We start from the raw sequence: 18,094 nt of genomic DNA on the forward strand, positions 1-18,094 counted from the left end.
ATGTTAAAAACTGGTTTTTATGACCTTAAGAGTCATGACTAGTCCAATATTCCTAATATTTAAAAAAATAACAATAGCAGGAAGCAGTTGAAAGAGAAGGCGGCCAGAAACCATAACGGCTGTGAGGATTAACTACATGAATAACATTATGGTTTGAAGTGAAAGCTGTTGGGTTTTTCTTTCCTTTTAGTCATAAAAGGAAACATGGGCAAGCTTTGCTGGCCATTCTGTAAGTGATATGACTACGTAATCTCCTAATAGCGTCATAGTAGGAATGGGTCTTCAGAAGGCATTTCACCAGGGAAGAAAAAAAGAAGAAAGGCTAGCTGTAAGGAAGGTGCCTATGGCAGAAGAAAAGCATGACAATACCTCGCTGCGAAGACAGAAGAGACTTAATTCAGAAAAGTATGTAAATGGTAAGGGACAGATCACGCGAAGATAAAGACCTGAATCCTGAACAGACGTACACACATGTTTATATACTGGTATTTGCAGACTCCTACTACATGCATATGTTATAAATTATCGCAGGAGGGCCTTGATGCTTCTCCTTCACCACAGCACCACAGTAGCACAACTCCAATGTTTTTTCTTGTAGTTTACATGGCCTTGAATTAGCAAAGAAACAGGACCTGGTAATTCTGCATCAGGACAGTCTGCAGAATTGGTCTGTTGTCAGATTATTTTAAAAGTGTTTTTTGACTTCAATCACTATAATCCCATTTGAATTCTGTTCCCTAGACTAACACCCCTACGCGTACTAATGGAGCAACACTAAGCTGTAAATTCCTTCTGTCTGGTCCAAGCAAGACAATCGTTATCTGGAGATTGACATAGCACAGAATAATTTAAATAGGTATTCTACAAACCGACCTTTCCTCTCAAGCAGAGAAGAGAAGGAAAAGAAATGGGTATTAAAACAGACCACAGTTTAAAGTAATGAAACCAACATGCATTTGTTGTTCACTCAAATATTTCTGACCTGACCATCTGGGAAAATGAAACGCAGTACTTTACAGCGATAGGTATTACGGTAGTCCTAACATGCTGAGTTACTGAACTGTCTGAAATGTTTATGGTTAATTAACTGTAAGTTACACTGACAAGTTTCAACATCAGTCATACATACACATACAGAGATATATTTTATAAGGCTACAAAACTGTCTGAGTTTTACTAGCAATAAAAAAATGTCAGCTTTTATCATGCAAGCTACTATTAAAACCACGTGAAAGAGCCAATCTGTCAAAGAAAGGAAAAAAGTATACAGGTCTCATTATTGTGACCAGTCTCAAAAGGCTATTACACTGACATAGTAGTGTTATAATAAAACAATAAGAAAATTAATATACTGAGTCAATACATACATCTGATGGTCAGCTGGAAAAAGAGAAAAGAAAATAAACAGCCGGAAAGAACATCATACCTTTTAGCACTAGTTGACAGTTTAGCAGCTGTTTTGCTTGATATTTTGCCCTCTTTTTTCTTGGGTTGAACTTGCTCCCTTTCTTGCTCCTGCTGAACACCTTCACGCTGATCTCCATCAGAGCTGCCTCCACTAGTGCTTGGACTATCATCAACTCTCTGCCCCTCTGTAGACATGGCAGATGCTGCACTGAACAAAATACAAACAACAAAAGTTAGCTTTTTCAGAAGAAACTGTCCAATAGTATTTCTTACATGCCTTAAGGAAATAACATATGAGATTTATGTCTTTGTCTTAATACATAATGCTTGTGTTACAGTACTTCAGTAATCTTAGTACTGAAGAGTTTTGCCATAAGCATCTTAACAATAATTCAGGAGTTGGTCATTTTAAACCCCATACCAAATAAATAAACAACCCTTATATATATGAAAAGCATAAGTTACTGTAGTTAAGCAGGAAACATAATTCTGTGAGTATAATACCATTCACTGTGAATGATATTTTTCAACTGCTCAGCAACATCATGAGTTAGCTATCTCATCACTATGCCACCGGTTCAAATCTAGCATAGTTTGTTAAAAACTGAGAGCTATTACTATCTTAAGACTCTCTGTTATCCCATATGCAATAAATCTGTGGGCTTATTCCAACTCTATAATGTGGGTTTCCACATTACAAAATGCACATCTTGGCATGCGCGATGGAAACATTCACAGAACCAAAAGGCACGAACACAGGAGTGTTTGTATTTACTAAAATGGTATGCTTCTAGAGCAGTAAGCACACTGGTAGAGGATGTAAGGAAGTTTTTTCCTGACAAATTCTGTTCAGGCAACATGGAGACAACAAAGCTGTCAGAGAACACGAGCAACAAGAAATCTCAGTATATTTCAGAAGTCAAGTTAATGCTGTATTTGCACGGTTCTGATACTAGTTAGCTATTTTCATTTCTTCCTTCATCTCAGAGAGTTTAACAATATGCCGACAGATGAGGAATTACAAGCCCACTGTTACAGCTGTCATGACTTCTCAAACTGTTCTAATGAAGGGCAGATGTCCACGAAGAACTCTTACTGAATTAGCATACGTGGTGGCAATGACTGTTAGAAAATTTTACAAAAAAAAACCCCAAACCCAGAAGGTCCTTCCTTTAAACCTATAGTTTATATACCGATTTTATACATCCTCCTCTAGAGATTTTAATAAAAGAACCACCTTCAAAGCACACAGGCCCAAACGTTACTTGCTTACACCCACGCAATCCCCATATATCTGGGTGGTTTTCTGATCGAATCTTTCTGAATCAAGAATTTGCTCTTTCATACACAAAGGGTTTTAAATTGCTGTGAACTTCGACTTGCTTTTCCTCTTACCTATGTACAGACACCATGACAATTAAGAACAAAACTATTCACCTTGACTATTATACATTTTAATACTCTCTCAAGGGAGAATAATGAGATTGCAGGCTCAGATTCAACCATGCTCATTCACTGGATTAAACAAAGTTCATCTCCCTGCACATATTTATGGAAAGAGACAGCAAAGGAAAAGTAAAGTAACATCAATGCCAACAGGGTTATGTTGAAAAGGATGCTTTTTAAAAAGGCCTTAGGTGTTCTAGTTATAGCTGCATGTAAGAAAATAAATTTACTCCTATTCTGCAAAAGCCTTACCAAGATCTAATTCTATCAAATAGTACACACCGTGGAGTGGAAGAACTAATCTTTTCAGGCATTATTGACACGATTCAACTAACTTCAGGAGAAATTAGATCTTTTTTGTCTAATTTATGAAGCTAGACTGAAAAGGAAATCTGTAAGCATGGCATCCCTTCAAAATGTTTAGATGCTAAAAGAATTAGCAAGTAATAGCAAATGATGGATATGAGACTAGGTTTCCCTTAATCAGCTTATGCCACATTTTGGATTTTATTATGGAAAAGAATATTTTATAAATATATTTTCCTATATAAGTTTATGTAAAAATACAACACCCAGCCTGCTCACTGAAGTAACTGAAATAATACATAGTTTGCATCCTAAAATTAAAATACAAAAAATGTTCGTTCTTAGAGAACAATTTTTCCTATGGTACAGCTACAACATTATATTTAACATAATTCATATATTTTCACAGATTAATGTTTAGATATTTACACCCTGGTTGTCAGATTTCAAGATAAAAGCAACAGAAGAATTATAGGTAATAAAACACAAAAGTATCATATTCTGACAAGTCAAAATATGCATTTAATAACTACAATGCAATTTTGATAGTAGGTATCCATTTTCTTTGCTTCTGCATACAGCTAAAACACAATCTCATCTTTTTTTATAAGACTTTTGATGGCCTTTATTTACGCTAGATTTTAGTTCTGATCTTTGCTTAATACATCTAATTTTAAAGAGAAAAATTCTCTTCACGATGTACATAGGCTTTAACACTGCAGGCCAGAAAGTTAAAAGCATATTCAATAAAGCCTATATGTATAGGACATCTGCTGTGAATAATCTTGGCTATAAATATTACTATTATCCAAAAACAACTGTATTCACTTCATAAGTTCAGGTTACTCTCCAGCAGACAAACACTGTAACAGTAGCCCAGAGCATATAATTACTGTAACATGTAATGCCAGCATTTACAACAGGAAAACGCTTAAATCTGTCATTTGATGTCTGGCTAGTTTCTTGGGTTTTTTTCCTCTCTTCTTCTTTCCCTGTTCCCCTTTCTGACATCCAGGCAGTTCTTTCCATGCCCTCTCCTCATGATATCTGCAATTTTAGGAATTTTGCATAGTTCAAGGGATGCTCAATATCACAGTAAGAGTGTGTTTTAAAGGGCCTGAAGTTAGACACTTTAAATGTGGTCACACTTAAAAGACAAACAAACAAGCACACGAACAAATAAGAGAATGGAGAGAAAAAAAAAAAAAAAAAAAAAAAAGAACCGAGGGGATGACACTGTTAGGAAAACATTTTGCTGCCACGAACACAGACAGAGAAATACAAGATACTCCTTGAATCTGGACAGCCATGAGTGTGTTTGTGACTGTCACACGGAGTGAGAGGAAAGACACGCGATGTCCAGGTCCCTAGCTGCCAGGCTATTCTACATTGAGACGAGGGTTGCTAACCTCCCTGCTGTTGTGCTGAGAAAAATGAGCAGAGGGGACAGAGGAAGGAGTGAAAGGGGACTTAAAAGTCTCTTCCTTAACGTGAGATGATTCAGCAGAGACACAGATTACAAGTGTAACTACAACTACCAAGCTTAAGTGAAGAGTGTCCAAAAGATCCTGCTTCTGTCATATGTATCCACTGGCACCTTCTCCTCCCTCCTCAAAAGGAAAAAAAAAAAAAAACCCACCACAACAAAAAAACCCAACCGCCACCACCCCTCAAAAAAAAAAAAAAATCCAGCAGTCAGGGACAGAGAGATCCTGGCAATGTGCAGATGGGTCCCAAGGGCGGCAGAGCTAGCGATGATGTCTTTCTAAAGCGGTCTTAATTTCCTACAAGCCAAGATAAATTGAATATTTCTGCAGGGTCCACGAAGAGCAGCAACAGCAGCAGCCGCCTTACTTCATCTTCATTATAAACCGTAAAGGGCAAAAGGACCAAAACATCACAGGAGGGGACGCAGAAGGAGCCGGGCAGGGTCCGCCTCGGAGGGGGGCCGGGAGGGACGGGACGGCAGCCCCGGGCTCCCACGGCCCCACCGCCGCGGGTGGGCACAGACGTGACTCGCCCGCTTCCCCCCGCCCGTCGGGGAGACCCACAGCCTGCGGCACCGGCGGGGGGGGGGCACGGGCACCCCCAAACACCACGGGCACCCCGCACCCCCCCCGGCCGGGCAGGCGGCGGCCGGGCCGGGGTGAGAAGTAGGAGACAGCCGGGGAGAGGAGGAGGAGGAGGAGGAGACTGCGAGAGGAAGACGTCGGGGGCACATGAGGGAAGGGAGGGGGTTTGGTGCGGGGCTCCTCGGGGCGCTCCGGGGGGGTGGGGGGGTAGTGCCCCCCCCCAGGGCCTCCAGCCCGGGGCGCCCACCACTGCGGGGGGGGGTGGGGATGGGGCACCCCGGGAGGCTCGGTCATGGGGGGGGCAGGGGGTACCCCCGCGCCGGAGCGGCCCAAGGGCGCAGCGAGTGCCGCGGGGGGCCGGCACGGAGCGGGGCCGGGGTGGGGGGGGAAGCGGGGGTGGCCGCTGCTCCCGCCCGCAGCGGGACAAGCAGGACAAATGGACACGGAAGAGTTGTTGAAGGGGTGTGGGGGTGCTGAGGAGCAATGGAGGCTGGAGCGATGGCCGGAGGATGGATGGATGGAGCCGGGGGGGAGCGCTGGGAGACATGCCGAGGTGGCGGGGGGGCGGACGGGACTGTTGCTAATAAAGGGCACGGCCGGGATGGGGGGGGGGGGGGCACGGGGTACCAGGCAGCGCCGGGGGGATGCGGAGGGGGAGGGGAGATGAAGGATAAAGGTAGAGACCGAGGGTCGGGGGGGGGGGGGGGGGGGCTGCCGTGAGGGAGGGATGGCGGGGCCGGGGGGGTGGGAGCCCGGCGGGGGGAGGGGAGGCAGACGGGGACCTAAGCCGGGGCAGAGGTGCGCCTCGGGGGGGCCGCTGCTACCTGCAGGCCAGCGCAGGTCTCTCTCTCTCGCTGGTGCCGGGCGCAGGCTGCGGGACAATCCGACGCGGTCGCCCCGACTCCGGCCGGGCGCGGGGCTGTGAAGGGGCTGCAGCCGCTCACTGAGTCATGAGCCCGCTCCCACGCGCTCCTCGCCCTCCTCTTTCTTTCCCCCCGCTCTCCCGAGCAGCAGCGGCGGCTGCTGCTGCTGCTGCTGCTTCTCCCACCGCCGCCGCCGCTCCTGCCCCCGCCGCCCGAAGAGAAGTGAAGCCGCTGCCGCGCGCGCGCGCGCGTCCCCGCCGCCGCCGCCTCCGCGCGCGCGCGCGCGCCCCCGCCCGCCCGCGCGGCCAGCCAGCGCCGCGCGCGCGCGCGCCCGCCAGCCAATTAGCTCGAGCGGTCGCGGTCCGCCGAGGGAGGGGCGGGGTGGGCGGGCGCGCGCGCGCGGTTTGAGCGGGGGGAGGGAGGGGGAAGTGACAGGCGGGCGGGCGGAATGGGGCGCGGGCGCGTGCCCGCGGGGGACGTTGGAGGGGGCGCGCCTCCGGGCCGGGCTAGGGCGGGGGGAGGGGGAAGAGGCGGCGGCGGCGGGAGCGCGCGTTAAAGGGAAGAGCGGGGGGGCGGGGCGGGGTCAGCGGGGCCGAGTAGGAAGGAGGAGGGAGGGGAGGGGAGCGGGGAGCCCCCGCCGCGGGGCCGGGGCTGCGCAGGGCGATGGAGGTTGGGGTACCCGGCCCTCCTCCCCCCCCTCCCGCGGCCCCACGCCGCCGCCTCTGCCCGCGGCCCCGCGAGCCCCCCGCCGAAGTCCTGGGGGCGGCCGGGCCGGGCCGGGGCAGGGGGCTGCGGCGGAGGCAGAGGCGGGCGGGGGCCGGTATCAACTTTCTTTGCTCTTCTCATCTTTTTCTGCTGCTTTGTTCCCTCCGCCGGTCGCCCCCCCCGCCCCGGTCCTGCCGTCCCCCTGCCCGCACCTCCCCGCGGCCTTTGTCTCCGCGGAGCCGCCGCGTCTCCCCGCCTGACGGAGCAGCCGGAGACACGGCGGGTGCCCCCGGGCCAGCGCAGGCTCCGGGCGGCGGCCGGGGGCGGCCGGGCGGGGAGGGCGGTGTTACCTGGCGAGGGGCGGTGCGAGGGCACACGGTGCCTTTTCCAGCGCGGAGAGAGGGCCCAGGCCGGCGCTTCGTGGTCATACTTTTGTCTTTATCGTGGTGGTTTCGGCCGCAAGGCTGCTGCGTCGCAAGAGCGCAGCTCGACGGCACAAACAGCCCCCGGCCGCTAGCAACGTGGGGTGACGGGCGGCATCCCCGCTGGAGAGAGGTGCCGTAGCCTGGCTGGAGTCAGGTAAACGAATCTCGCCTCCCACGCAAGTAGGCATTGCCTCCATGGCAAGCATCGCAATACGGGATGGCAGAGGCCAAGACAGAGCCACGCTTAAATGCTACATATTAAGTATGAATGATATTAACCTGGAACAAAGCGAGCCTCTCGCAGAACTGGCACTCAGGTAACCGGCTGTGTTGGCCTAACCGAGATACTTCTGTCCTTGTGCTGCCCCTCCTGCTTTAATCTCTACATAGCGTGCAGTTTATGCTTAGCTTCATTATGTAAACTTTTATCACCTCAAACCTTCCTTCCTCTAACAGGGAGATACACCAGCCGAGGGTAAAAGGGTAATGGCAAGTCAAAATATTTTCCCCCTTTTAACAACTAAAGGGAGCTAAAAAATAAAATGGGTTCTCGCCGTTCTGCATGTACAAGGAAAAGTTTCTCCCCGCTTGAGCGGTGAAGTATTGTACTTTTCCTGACTCATCGTTAAGGCGTAGGTGGAGTCCGTGCTACCAAACGTACAGAAATTGAGAACTTGAAGCACTGCTGAGATAAATTTAAGGATTAGAAACATTGGCACCTGCTTTCATGTTATATCCAGACAACAGAAGTGATTTTTGCAGTTTCCCTATACATAAACTTAATCTTTTTCTTTGTTGAGTAATTGTTTTGAAATAACTTGGTTTATTGTCTCTTCCTATTTCTTTGTTAAATAATCCCAGTGACATTTTCACCTAAACTTAAAAATACTCCAGTCAGCCAGTTCTTCCTATTTCATGTGCGTTTACAAGATATTTTCCTGCTTCTGATGAACTCATGGAGAAAAGCTCTTAATGGCAACTAGGTGGGTTTTTATCTGCTAGCACGCATTGACTTCTCACAAGGACTAACAACTAAGTAATTAACAGAATAGGATGCGTAAAAATCCTTTAAAGAATGCAAATCTGCAAGTAAGGCTTCTCATCACACTGAAAGGCTGCTGGCTGCATTGTGCGCTCTTGACATCATGGTCCCCTTTTCTAAAATCACTTAAGTCATGCCTTCTCCTTTCAGTCATTCCAAAACAGACCTCCTGAAAACCATCCAGAAAGAGACAAAATCCACTTCTAAATGAGTCTTCTGCCGTATTTCCTTAATGGTGCTCTGATTGCTTAAAGGTGCCTTAAAGGAGGCATAAATTTTCCTGTTCGAATACCCTGTCTGTTGAAACGCCTCAGCCCGTGTCAGGACTTCACTTCAGTGACAGCCCGGTGTGCTTCATTATACTCCTTTTTTTCTGCTAGGATCTGCAGGAAGCACAGAGAGAGAAGCTCAGTGAATAGCCTAATTCAGACAGGGGTAGGATGGGGCTGTACAGTGTCCCAGAATCTGGGTCATAAATTCCCGGTGCCAAAAAAATTAAGGGAGCGCGGAAGTGTTCCAGCACCAAGTGAAGGGTTTGAGTCATTGAGAGTCAGGCCCTGATTTTTCTTTTGGTATGTAACCTCTGGCCCAAAGCCCTAAATGGTAGGGCTTAAATTAAGGACAACTAAACGAGGGAGAAGGTTTGTACTGCCTTATGAATAGAACATGCACACTGAGGTGTGCCCTGTGATTTTAAAAGTGGAGGTTTTGAATGATCCCTACCTATGCAGTGTAAAGAGGGTAGAGCAGGGTAGTCAACTGCTCCCAGTTTTATCCTTTTGACCTTTTGAAATAATGTGTTTGGCCCTCAGATGTTAAAGGTTGCATAATTTTGTATTATTCAAAATCCTTTGGAAGACTTTTGTAAGTTTGGATCATACAGAGTGAAATCCTGGCCCTTTTGAAGTGAGTGGCAATACTCCAGTGTTAGATTTCACCCATACTGGAGTGCTAAGGCACACACATTACACCTTCCCCCCCGCCCCCCCGGCTTGTTTTATGCAGTTTCTAAAAGCTGACACTATTTACAACACCGGGTGCATCCAAAACAACCCAAGTTCTCCCAAGTTCTTTACTCTCACAGAAGCTTGCAGCTTCCTTGGAGAAGCACACCGAGTTCAGCTCACCTGGCACAAACAGGCTTTAAGACTGTTATAGTTAAGGACACTTCTGTTAAGGCCTCTTGATTTAGAGTGTCTGTTATAAGGACAGATATGTCAATCAAAGTCCATGAAGTTGGAGAAACTTGAGCCAAGTTTGCATTTAAGAGTGTTTAATTTAAAGAAGTATTGGATCAATTTAGATTTTTAGACTTATTTAGCTGTATTGAGACCTCATTTATGGCAAGTTTTATCCGTTTCTGTTCAGTTAAAAATCAGGGAAATTAAATTATAAGTTATTGTTGCATGTCAAAATAAGAAATAGGAAAATGCAACTTTGAGGTTTCTTCTGCATTTCTATTTATGAATTATTGTTCATTCCCATTTAAAAGGACATGTAATTTTAATATTGCTATTTAAGTTGTTAAATGAACATTGTTGTCAAGTTATAACTGATAAAAAGGGATTGGTTTTCTGAGGTAGAGAAAAGATGAGGAATTATCTCAACTGTGATACAGATGGAAACATAACAGTATCTCTCTTGTGATAGCATATCTCACTTTCAAAACTTTAATATTTTATATTAAAAAGTGAGATGGAAATATTCAGTTGTCCATGGTGCGCCCTGTTCTATCAATCTCTTTCAACCAAATCCTAATGAACCACATCGTTTCATCCATCTGAACTATTATCAGCAGAGGGTTGGAGGAATGGGGAGACAGGTGCCTTTATTCATTCTTTACCCAATCCCACCTTTCGGCTCCACAGGAGCTATCCCAGCCTGTGTCACTCCCCCCATTTCTTCCTGGCTGAGTCTTGGGCCCCACGGGGCTCTTCGGAGAGCAGGCAGCAGGCTGCTCTCAGCAGCAGGGCCCCTCTTTCCCAGTCTTGTCCTCCATCCTGAGCTGAGGCAGGGGCACACAAAGGCATGGGTCTCTGCAGTAGCTTTATGCTGCTACGGGATTCCTCTCCCGTAGCTGGCTTTCCTTATACTACTGTGATGGCACAAAGCCACAAGGATAGTCCAGAGGATTTGGCCTGTTCTCTATTCTTTTTCCCTCTCTGATAATTCTCTTTCTCCTATTTGTAGATAGTTTATTCTCACACTGCATCTGATTTTTTTTTTCCTACTATGTTGCTTTGCTTTTGTTGCCACTTGGATGAATCCCACTCTGTATGTTGGCAAATGTAAACTGAAATTCACAGGTACCCTGATCTCTGAAGCACCAGCTGTGTCTGAAGACACAACATTTGAGTGATTCAGAGATCAGGATTTTACATGTTCATTTTGTTTTCCTGCTATCAGCATGTAAAATGAAGTGGAGTAGCAAGGAAGATATCTGCAGCAGAAATGTCATTAGAGTTTTCAGCTAATTGCATATGTCCTTATCCCTTAAAGAATGACATCCTATATCAAGGAAAACATGGTTGAATCCTGAACACCAGGTAAGCCTATTATTCAAATAGTGCCTTGACAGAAATCTGTTTAAAGTATTTTCATGGCATTCTGAAGTAAAATGATTTTGTGGGCACAGAGACGAATTATTACTAGCCTGACTACTTTTATTTGCTCTACAATAGAGTAAACCCCCAAATCATTAGAATTTATTCACCCTAATCTTTTCAAGCCATTAAATATCAAGAGAGTTGTAAGCTGTGAGGCAAACAACTTTTAAGATCTCTTTCACTCTAACCTAAAAAACCCAAGAATTTGCAGCTCCTCCTCCTCCCCTTTGCTCAGAAGCGGAACAGCTCCTGCTATCATTCAGCTGGAACCAGAAGAAACAACTGGGACAATAACCATGTGGCATCAGAGATCCTCATGGCTCTCAGCCGCTTCACTATCCAGGATTGTAAAGAATAAAGATAAAACATATTAGGGATGGGTGGGAGGGAGGTAATAACTTGCTTCCGTGTCCTTAGTGAAAGCCTGGCTTTTTCTTTAAGATAGGGAGTAAATCACTGCTTTAGTGTCCGGAATAGAGGTTTGTTTCTATGTGCTGCTTTAGAGGCCAACTTAAGATAATTGCACAGGATAATTCTCTGATAGTTTCTAGACAGAAATCGTTAACAACTGAATCCTAGACTAAGCCGCTGCTTTAAAAATCTCATCTTGTATGTACTGAAGGGAAAAATCTTTATTTCCAAAGCTATTGTAATGTAGTGACCTGTAACTGGAAGAATTCCCTGCATTGCCTGTCTTAATTCATCACCGTACGTGGGAGAGAATGTTGAAAAGGAAAGATAGGTTAGAAAAGAAAATTGGGGGGTTTTAGGTGTTATTTCCACACGCTCTTCAGCACCTCCGCATTCCTATTATTTTCTCTTGGTTTCATAACATCTTAATTCACAAGATCAGAGCTTGGCTTTCTGATTAAAGATGGGTAAAATTCTGAGGATTTCTTGTGGTTTTGTAGGGAAAGTTACATCTTTACACAGAAAGAGAAGCCGTGGGCAGTCATGTTCCCTTTTAATAAAGTTACGGTTCCAGAAGAATGTGGGCTAATGTCCTCTATGGTTAATGCATGATTAATGCATGCTTAAGGAGGAGGCTAGTGCATCCACCACAGCAAACCAAACCCCGTACAGCAGGCTTGTTCAGTCCTTTCAATATGAATGACCAAATATATTTCAGGAACCCAAGGGACTACAGTCAGTCTGAAGCAGATTGTCTGCCTTTTTACCGCGTGTTCTCTGCAGGGGATTCCCCCAGTGAAATGGAAGTCCCCTGCAGCAGTAAGTCAGAGTAGTCATGTTCTGTGCTTCTTTCCTGAAGATCCTGGCCAAAAAGCCTGATTCGGGCTGTACTTGGAAGTGATAAAGGGGAATGTCTGCAGTTTGATAAACCTAAATTATCCCTTCTGCTTTATGGAACCTTATATCCTACTAGTGCCAACAAAGGAGCTGCCAGTGGCTAAGTCCAAGGACAAACAGAGGAAGAAAAAACCCAAACGTCTTTTGTCTCGTCCTTGGTGGTAACTGTTGCAGGGAATAAATGGCATCTGTTGCCTATAGGTCTAGGCAGAGCCTGACAAACTCCTGTCTGCTCTTCCCTGAGCTCCTTGTGCAGAACCTCAGGGAGCAGGAAGCAGAACAGCTAGTGCTCATCTGCCTCACCCAGCCGAAATGGAGCTGGCAAGCAGTGGGAGCAGCAGCTTCAGGGAAGGGACAGGCACTCTTAATCACACTGGAACTGTTCCTGAGGCTGCAAAGTCATGAGAAGGCAGTGGGGAGGACACAGGTAAAGCATACACTTCATTTAAAGAAGCTGCAAGGCATGGCACAGGAACACATCTACTTCCTAAGTAAGCAGACTTTTTTTCCTGAGTATCCTTACCGCAGTTCAGAGCCCTGCGCAGCACAAGTGGGTTCCTGGACATCTTAATCTTCTCATAATGAGTGTTTTATGGCATTCTGCTTAACCTTGTAACTAAGTTCAGAGCCTACCCAGCTATATTTATTACTATGTTTTAATCCAAGTAGACCCTTATTTTGACCAGCTTTGCAGCTTACATAGCCATTTCTACCTCTGCAAAGTGGATGCTGCTTGCATTGTACAGTTAATTTGGAAAAGTGGAAAGTAATTAGAGAATCCAGCCCACAGTCTCTCTTTGAAATGTTTCTTTGTCTCGATTTCCTGTGTTCAGCAGAGTTCTTTGAACTGGAACCCAACGCACAGCTGAGGACTAGGCCCACACAGGCAATTTGCTATCTCTGTTGGGATTTCTAACTATTGATGATATTTTGGCTACTGAAGTTCACAATTCTCAGGGAAAGCCATACATTTCAAGTGAAATACATTAGCAGAGCTAGATATTTAGGCAGTGGAGGTCCACAAATATCTGGCTGAGTAGTGAGCCACTTAACCTAGTCATTAGGAAGTGGCAAGGAGAGAGATGACACTGGCACAGAGTCTTCCACAAACATAAGTACCTATATCAGGTTGGGGCTTCTAGCTACAGGGTGCCTAGATCCAGCTCCTGGATCTAGCAGAAGACCCTTGCCCGTTCAATCTTCTGGTAATGGAGGCATCACTGAGAATGCGGGAAATGGAAATTTAATTCTGTCTGCTGACTGAAAGGAAAAAACCACACAGTTTCTAACTCCCAGAAGTGTGTCCTACCACTACAGCATTTTGCAGTTTGGCCTATTTGTACTCTCTCATTGCATCTCTTCTTCTCTGTAAAAAATACCTATGTCTACACTGGATTGGAACTGCAAACGTGAGAGGCCTAACAAACAGGCTAAAAGTCATTCTCTATCTTTTGATCTTTCACTCTTTTAATATTTAATGATCCCATTCAAAATGGAACAGCATTAGCAGGAGAGATTAAGAAGTGCCCTGTCCCCTTCCCATGCCATTGCCTGTTTTCAAGGCAGCAACCCGAGATAACATGTCCCTTCAGGAAAACAGGTGGTTTCTGCCCATGTCTCCGACATCCTCACTGAAAGGTCTAACTGCTTCACATTTCGATGAAGTGCTTCTGGCTTTGCTTTGGTGAAGGTGGGATTGCTTGTTTTGCTAGGCCAACATGCGCAGGCAAGATAGCAGAATCCTTTGCTTGTGAATCATCGTTGTCAGGATCACAAATAGGTGTTAAATTGCTCAGTGCCATCAAGACTTTCCGTTTCTACTCGTAAGATCAAAGACATGACTTAAAAACAAAAACCACCACAATTCACCATTACCTGGAAAAATACATTGAAGTAATAAAATGCGTGTTACAGATTCAAACAGGCTGTGGCATGGCTGGGGCAGGGGCTGACACGGGGCCCTGGGCCCTGGGCAGGCGGGGGGGAATCCCCAGGGGAGGCCGGACAAGGGCAGTCAGGCTGGTGAGTGCCCTCGGGGCCCTGACACTGTGTCAGTGGAAACCACTTTCAACAGCCATATATTTTTGCTAAAGAGCATTTTATTTTTACTAGGAACACACAAGGAGTACAATTCTGAATCTCACAGTTTCTAAATTTCCTAACTTTAGTTTTCATGTAGTTATGTATAGAGAAATCCTGTTTTTCAGATAAGAATAACTATTATCTTGGTAAAAAAAAATGCTGTTTGGGAAAAGCAGAAATCAGTCACTCCTAGGAATGCCCACTAATTCAGCTAGATGATTATTATATTCCACAATCAGCCAGCCAGGGTTTATTATTCCTTTGAGACAATGGAAGATATAATTTGGTTTTGGAAGAGTTTCAATGATAGCTTTTCACTCCTGCGCGCCGGCAGCTTGGATTGCACTGTGTTACCGGACCAGAGTTCCCAGTTGCGGGGGACGCCAGCTAAATGGTTTGCTATGCTACATCTCCTGTGAGGTGACATGCCACAGAAGCCGTGAGCTGCACAGCTGCCTCGGCGTCTGCTCACAGAGCCCGCATATCTGAAACAATGGTCCAGGAATTGGCTGGCAATTTAAATATAATGGTCTGGCCATTACTGGTAATTAAAAATCTATTGGTGAGAGCCCAGAAGGTAAGGGAGGCACGTGAAACACACACAGGTTTCATCTCACCTGGGTGGATTAGGCTAGGCCTAGAAATGGATGTACATCTTTTTTCATGTGGATCTACTCCAGACTCCTTGGAAATCAATGGAACCATTCCCATTGACATTAATGGATTTTGGATCAAATCCTAATTGCCACTATAAAACCTTTTTATTGATGCCATACATTATTTGCCACGTATGTATTTTAATAAAACGGTCCTGAATGTACCATAGGGAATGTGCTCCTTAAAATGGATATCTTTTTTTGAAACTGTAACAAGGGTAAGCCCTCTGACAGGAGAATTTAGTTTTACTTTCTTTCTGAAGGAAAGCTTAAGCCACTACTTAATTTTGTAGGGGAAATGGGAGAACTGTGCAAAAGTCTGTGGGTTTCTTTGGGGAGAACCTCACAGAAGCATTTTCTTTATTCTGATTCATAACAGTTCATTCCCTCAACTATGGCTTTGGTCTGAAACTCAAAATGCAAACCAAAACTGACTAAAGCATCAAAGCTTGGATGATCTGGTTTCATGTGCTCTACATAGTTTGGTCACCAAACCAGATCTATAGGCAAGTTTGCTCAAAACAGTATCTAGATTCATTCAAAAGTTCATGAATGTCATGGCGAGGCTTTTTCTAAAAATGGGCTAAGTTTTAAACTTACACTAAAACCCTAAACCAGCCTAGTTTCATGTGGTTTCAGATTTCGTTATGAGTGTCTTGGAGGAGGAATGGTCTTTTCTGGTAAAACTTGGGATATAAAGTGAGGAGAGCTAAGATGACTTGTGCAACTACACAAACTAAGTAACTTTTCCTCAGTTTCCCTCTCACAAAATATATATAATAGTCACATTGGATGTCAAAAAGCTCAAACCCCCTGATATTTGTATAGATTTATGAGTCCTTCAGGTCGAGATGCAAAATTTTAATATAACTCTTGAAAGCACCAGTGAATACTACAAGAGTTTTCATTTTCCCCAGCATGGCTGTAAAGGTAAATTGTGATAACATTTTTCACTCCAGGAATGGAAGGAAACATACGTCCAAGATCTCAGATTGCAGCTGTATTCTTGGTAGCAACAATAATGTACTGTTTTTAAAATTATATGGGAAGACAGGGATCCTAAGTAAGCTACACAGGATTATTATCACAGTTTCAGACTGAGCTGTAACTTTCTGTTTGGTTGGGGTTTTTTGTGGTCTTCTCCCCAGGGAACTCGCCATAAACGTATTGGCACACACCTAATGACAGTTTAAAATTCAGTGGCTCAAACAATTATTGCCCCCAACCCTGCTGTCTTCCAGAGGAATCTGCCCTGTGGCAGGGACGGCTGAATGGCTCATGAATCAGCTCCTGAACCTTACAGTTTAGCATAAACCAAAATCAATGTTGGTTTACCTTAATAGGCCAAGCTGTAAGCTGCGGTGGTTTAGAGCTGATTCATGAGCTGTTCAGCTCCCCCCTGTTAGGAGGTGGCAACCTCTGGGAGAGGTCTGCTAACCTCTGTAAGGATTCCTGGGAGAAGAGCAGCCAACACTTCAACCCCTTCAGTTTAGTTTCCCACTATTTACCACAAGCTGTAGATCCTTAGCTATCTTATTCTATTAGGTGGGATCAAGATTAGGGCCCGTGTTCCCCACTGCTCATAGCAAAGATTTATGGCTGCATGCCCCAGTGTGTTATCCCAGGGGGGTCTCAGTTTAGATCAGCATCTGGCCTTGAATTTCAGGGACAAATCAACAACCAACCAACTTTGCTATTTACTGATAGAAAAAATTATTATGGAAAAGATGTATTTCAAAACAATAATCAGTCTGCAAATGTGTTTTGCTTGCCGGATACTGCCCTTCTGCATGAGTGCCTGGCAGGTCCCATGTACAGGTCTGTCACCTTTGTCCATAGCGGATATCTCAGTGGTTCAGATGAAGCCTATTTCTGTTTTCTTTTTATTGCCAGTCTTTCGTATCAATCCAATAGTTTTTGAAATCTCTTTGTGTCCAAACCTCACTTCTACCACAGTTTATGTTCTAAAGCCACATACTATTGCAGAGCCTTATGGTACTAAGAGCACCCTGGGAGGGCACGTGCCTCAGCCAAACTTTCCTCTTCTTTTGCTCACAGTCTCTTAGATTTTCCAGGTACACAAAGCAAGCACCAAGTAGCCTGCTGTCTGCTTCAGAGGACTCTTCACATAGTTACCCCAGAAGCAAAGCTGCAGCCCTGTCTCACTCCCCTGTGTTCCCTTGCGATGCTTCGCACTTCATTGTTTGAAGATAGGGATTGCTTTTGTAGCTGGCCTTCTGCAGGCAATGTGACTGTTATGGCAACTGTATAATGCCCGCTTTCCACATGATGTTGCTTTAAAAGGTGGTGAGCCAAGGCAAAACGTGTCTTTGCACAAATAAACTATTTTATTCCTTCTATCCCTTCAGTGAACGGATGATAATGTATTATAAATTTGACTTGTCTGTCAGCTTATGGCCTTATTCATTTATTTATTTAGCAGCAAACAGATTTTGGCATCTGGAATGAAGTTCTCTTTCATCAGCTACCTTGAGAAGACTGATGGAGCTGAGTATTTTAAGCTTTAAAAACCCACAAAACTAAAGCAAAAAAAAAAGGCACCTACAGCAAGCGGAGAAGAGTTGTACTAGGGAGAAAAAAGCTATGGTGAGTAATAAGAGCATCTCATAGTCTAATTCTGTTTGAGTAAGCCCCCCCATTGTCTTTTCACACATTTCTGTACCTTTGTTGTTCCTTTCATTTCACCTTTTTTGTCACTTACTTTTACCTTCTACTTTTTCCCTGTTTTTCTTTGAATAAGGCTTTTGTACCTGAACTGCTTGTTATTTTTCTCCCTCCCTTCTTCCATTTCCTTTCCCAGTCGCTCTGTTTTTCTCCGTTGTCTCTTTGCACACGTTCTTCATCTTGACTTTGTCCCTGGATGATCTTCTCTCCCCCAATCCAATCTGTTGTGCATTTTTTTCTTCCAGATGTGTAGTAAGTAAGTGCCTTAGCCCCTCACTTCACAAACTGTAACTCACAGACCGTTGCTTGATGACGATTTGGGAGGCTGTTAAACAGAGAACTGTTCTCTTCCAGATATTGAGTATCTAAACTACCTTCAAAGACAAAGCACGTCAGATACCTATCTAGTATTATTTCCTGCATAACTGTAGATGTTGTTATAACATCATGAAGGTACAGGTCTATGCACTTGTGAGTAAGAGCAGATATTT

At 45.0% G+C, this 18,094-nt stretch overlaps 1 protein-coding gene across 1 annotated transcript in view; it reads right to left on the bottom strand.

Moving 5' to 3' along the window:
• Window positions 1-6,108, bottom strand: part of LOC309589283 (ubiquitin-conjugating enzyme E2 E2) — a 223,943-nt gene extending 217,835 nt beyond the window's left edge. The window contains exons 1-2 of the mRNA XM_082309267.1: window positions 6,056-6,108; window positions 1,427-1,615 (exon numbers count right to left, since the gene is read on the bottom strand). Of these exons, the coding sequence (XP_082165393.1) occupies window positions 1,427-1,602 (176 nt within the window). The 5' untranslated portion in view covers window positions 1,603-1,615; window positions 6,056-6,108. The remainder of the gene's footprint in view (window positions 1-1,426; window positions 1,616-6,055) is intronic.
• Window positions 6,109-18,094: the final 11,986 nt, after the last annotated feature.

This window comes from Platalea leucorodia (assembly GCF_965183815.1).
Source record: "Platalea leucorodia genome assembly, chromosome: 1".
Classification (NCBI taxonomy): domain Eukaryota; kingdom Metazoa; phylum Chordata; class Aves; order Pelecaniformes; family Threskiornithidae; genus Platalea; species Platalea leucorodia.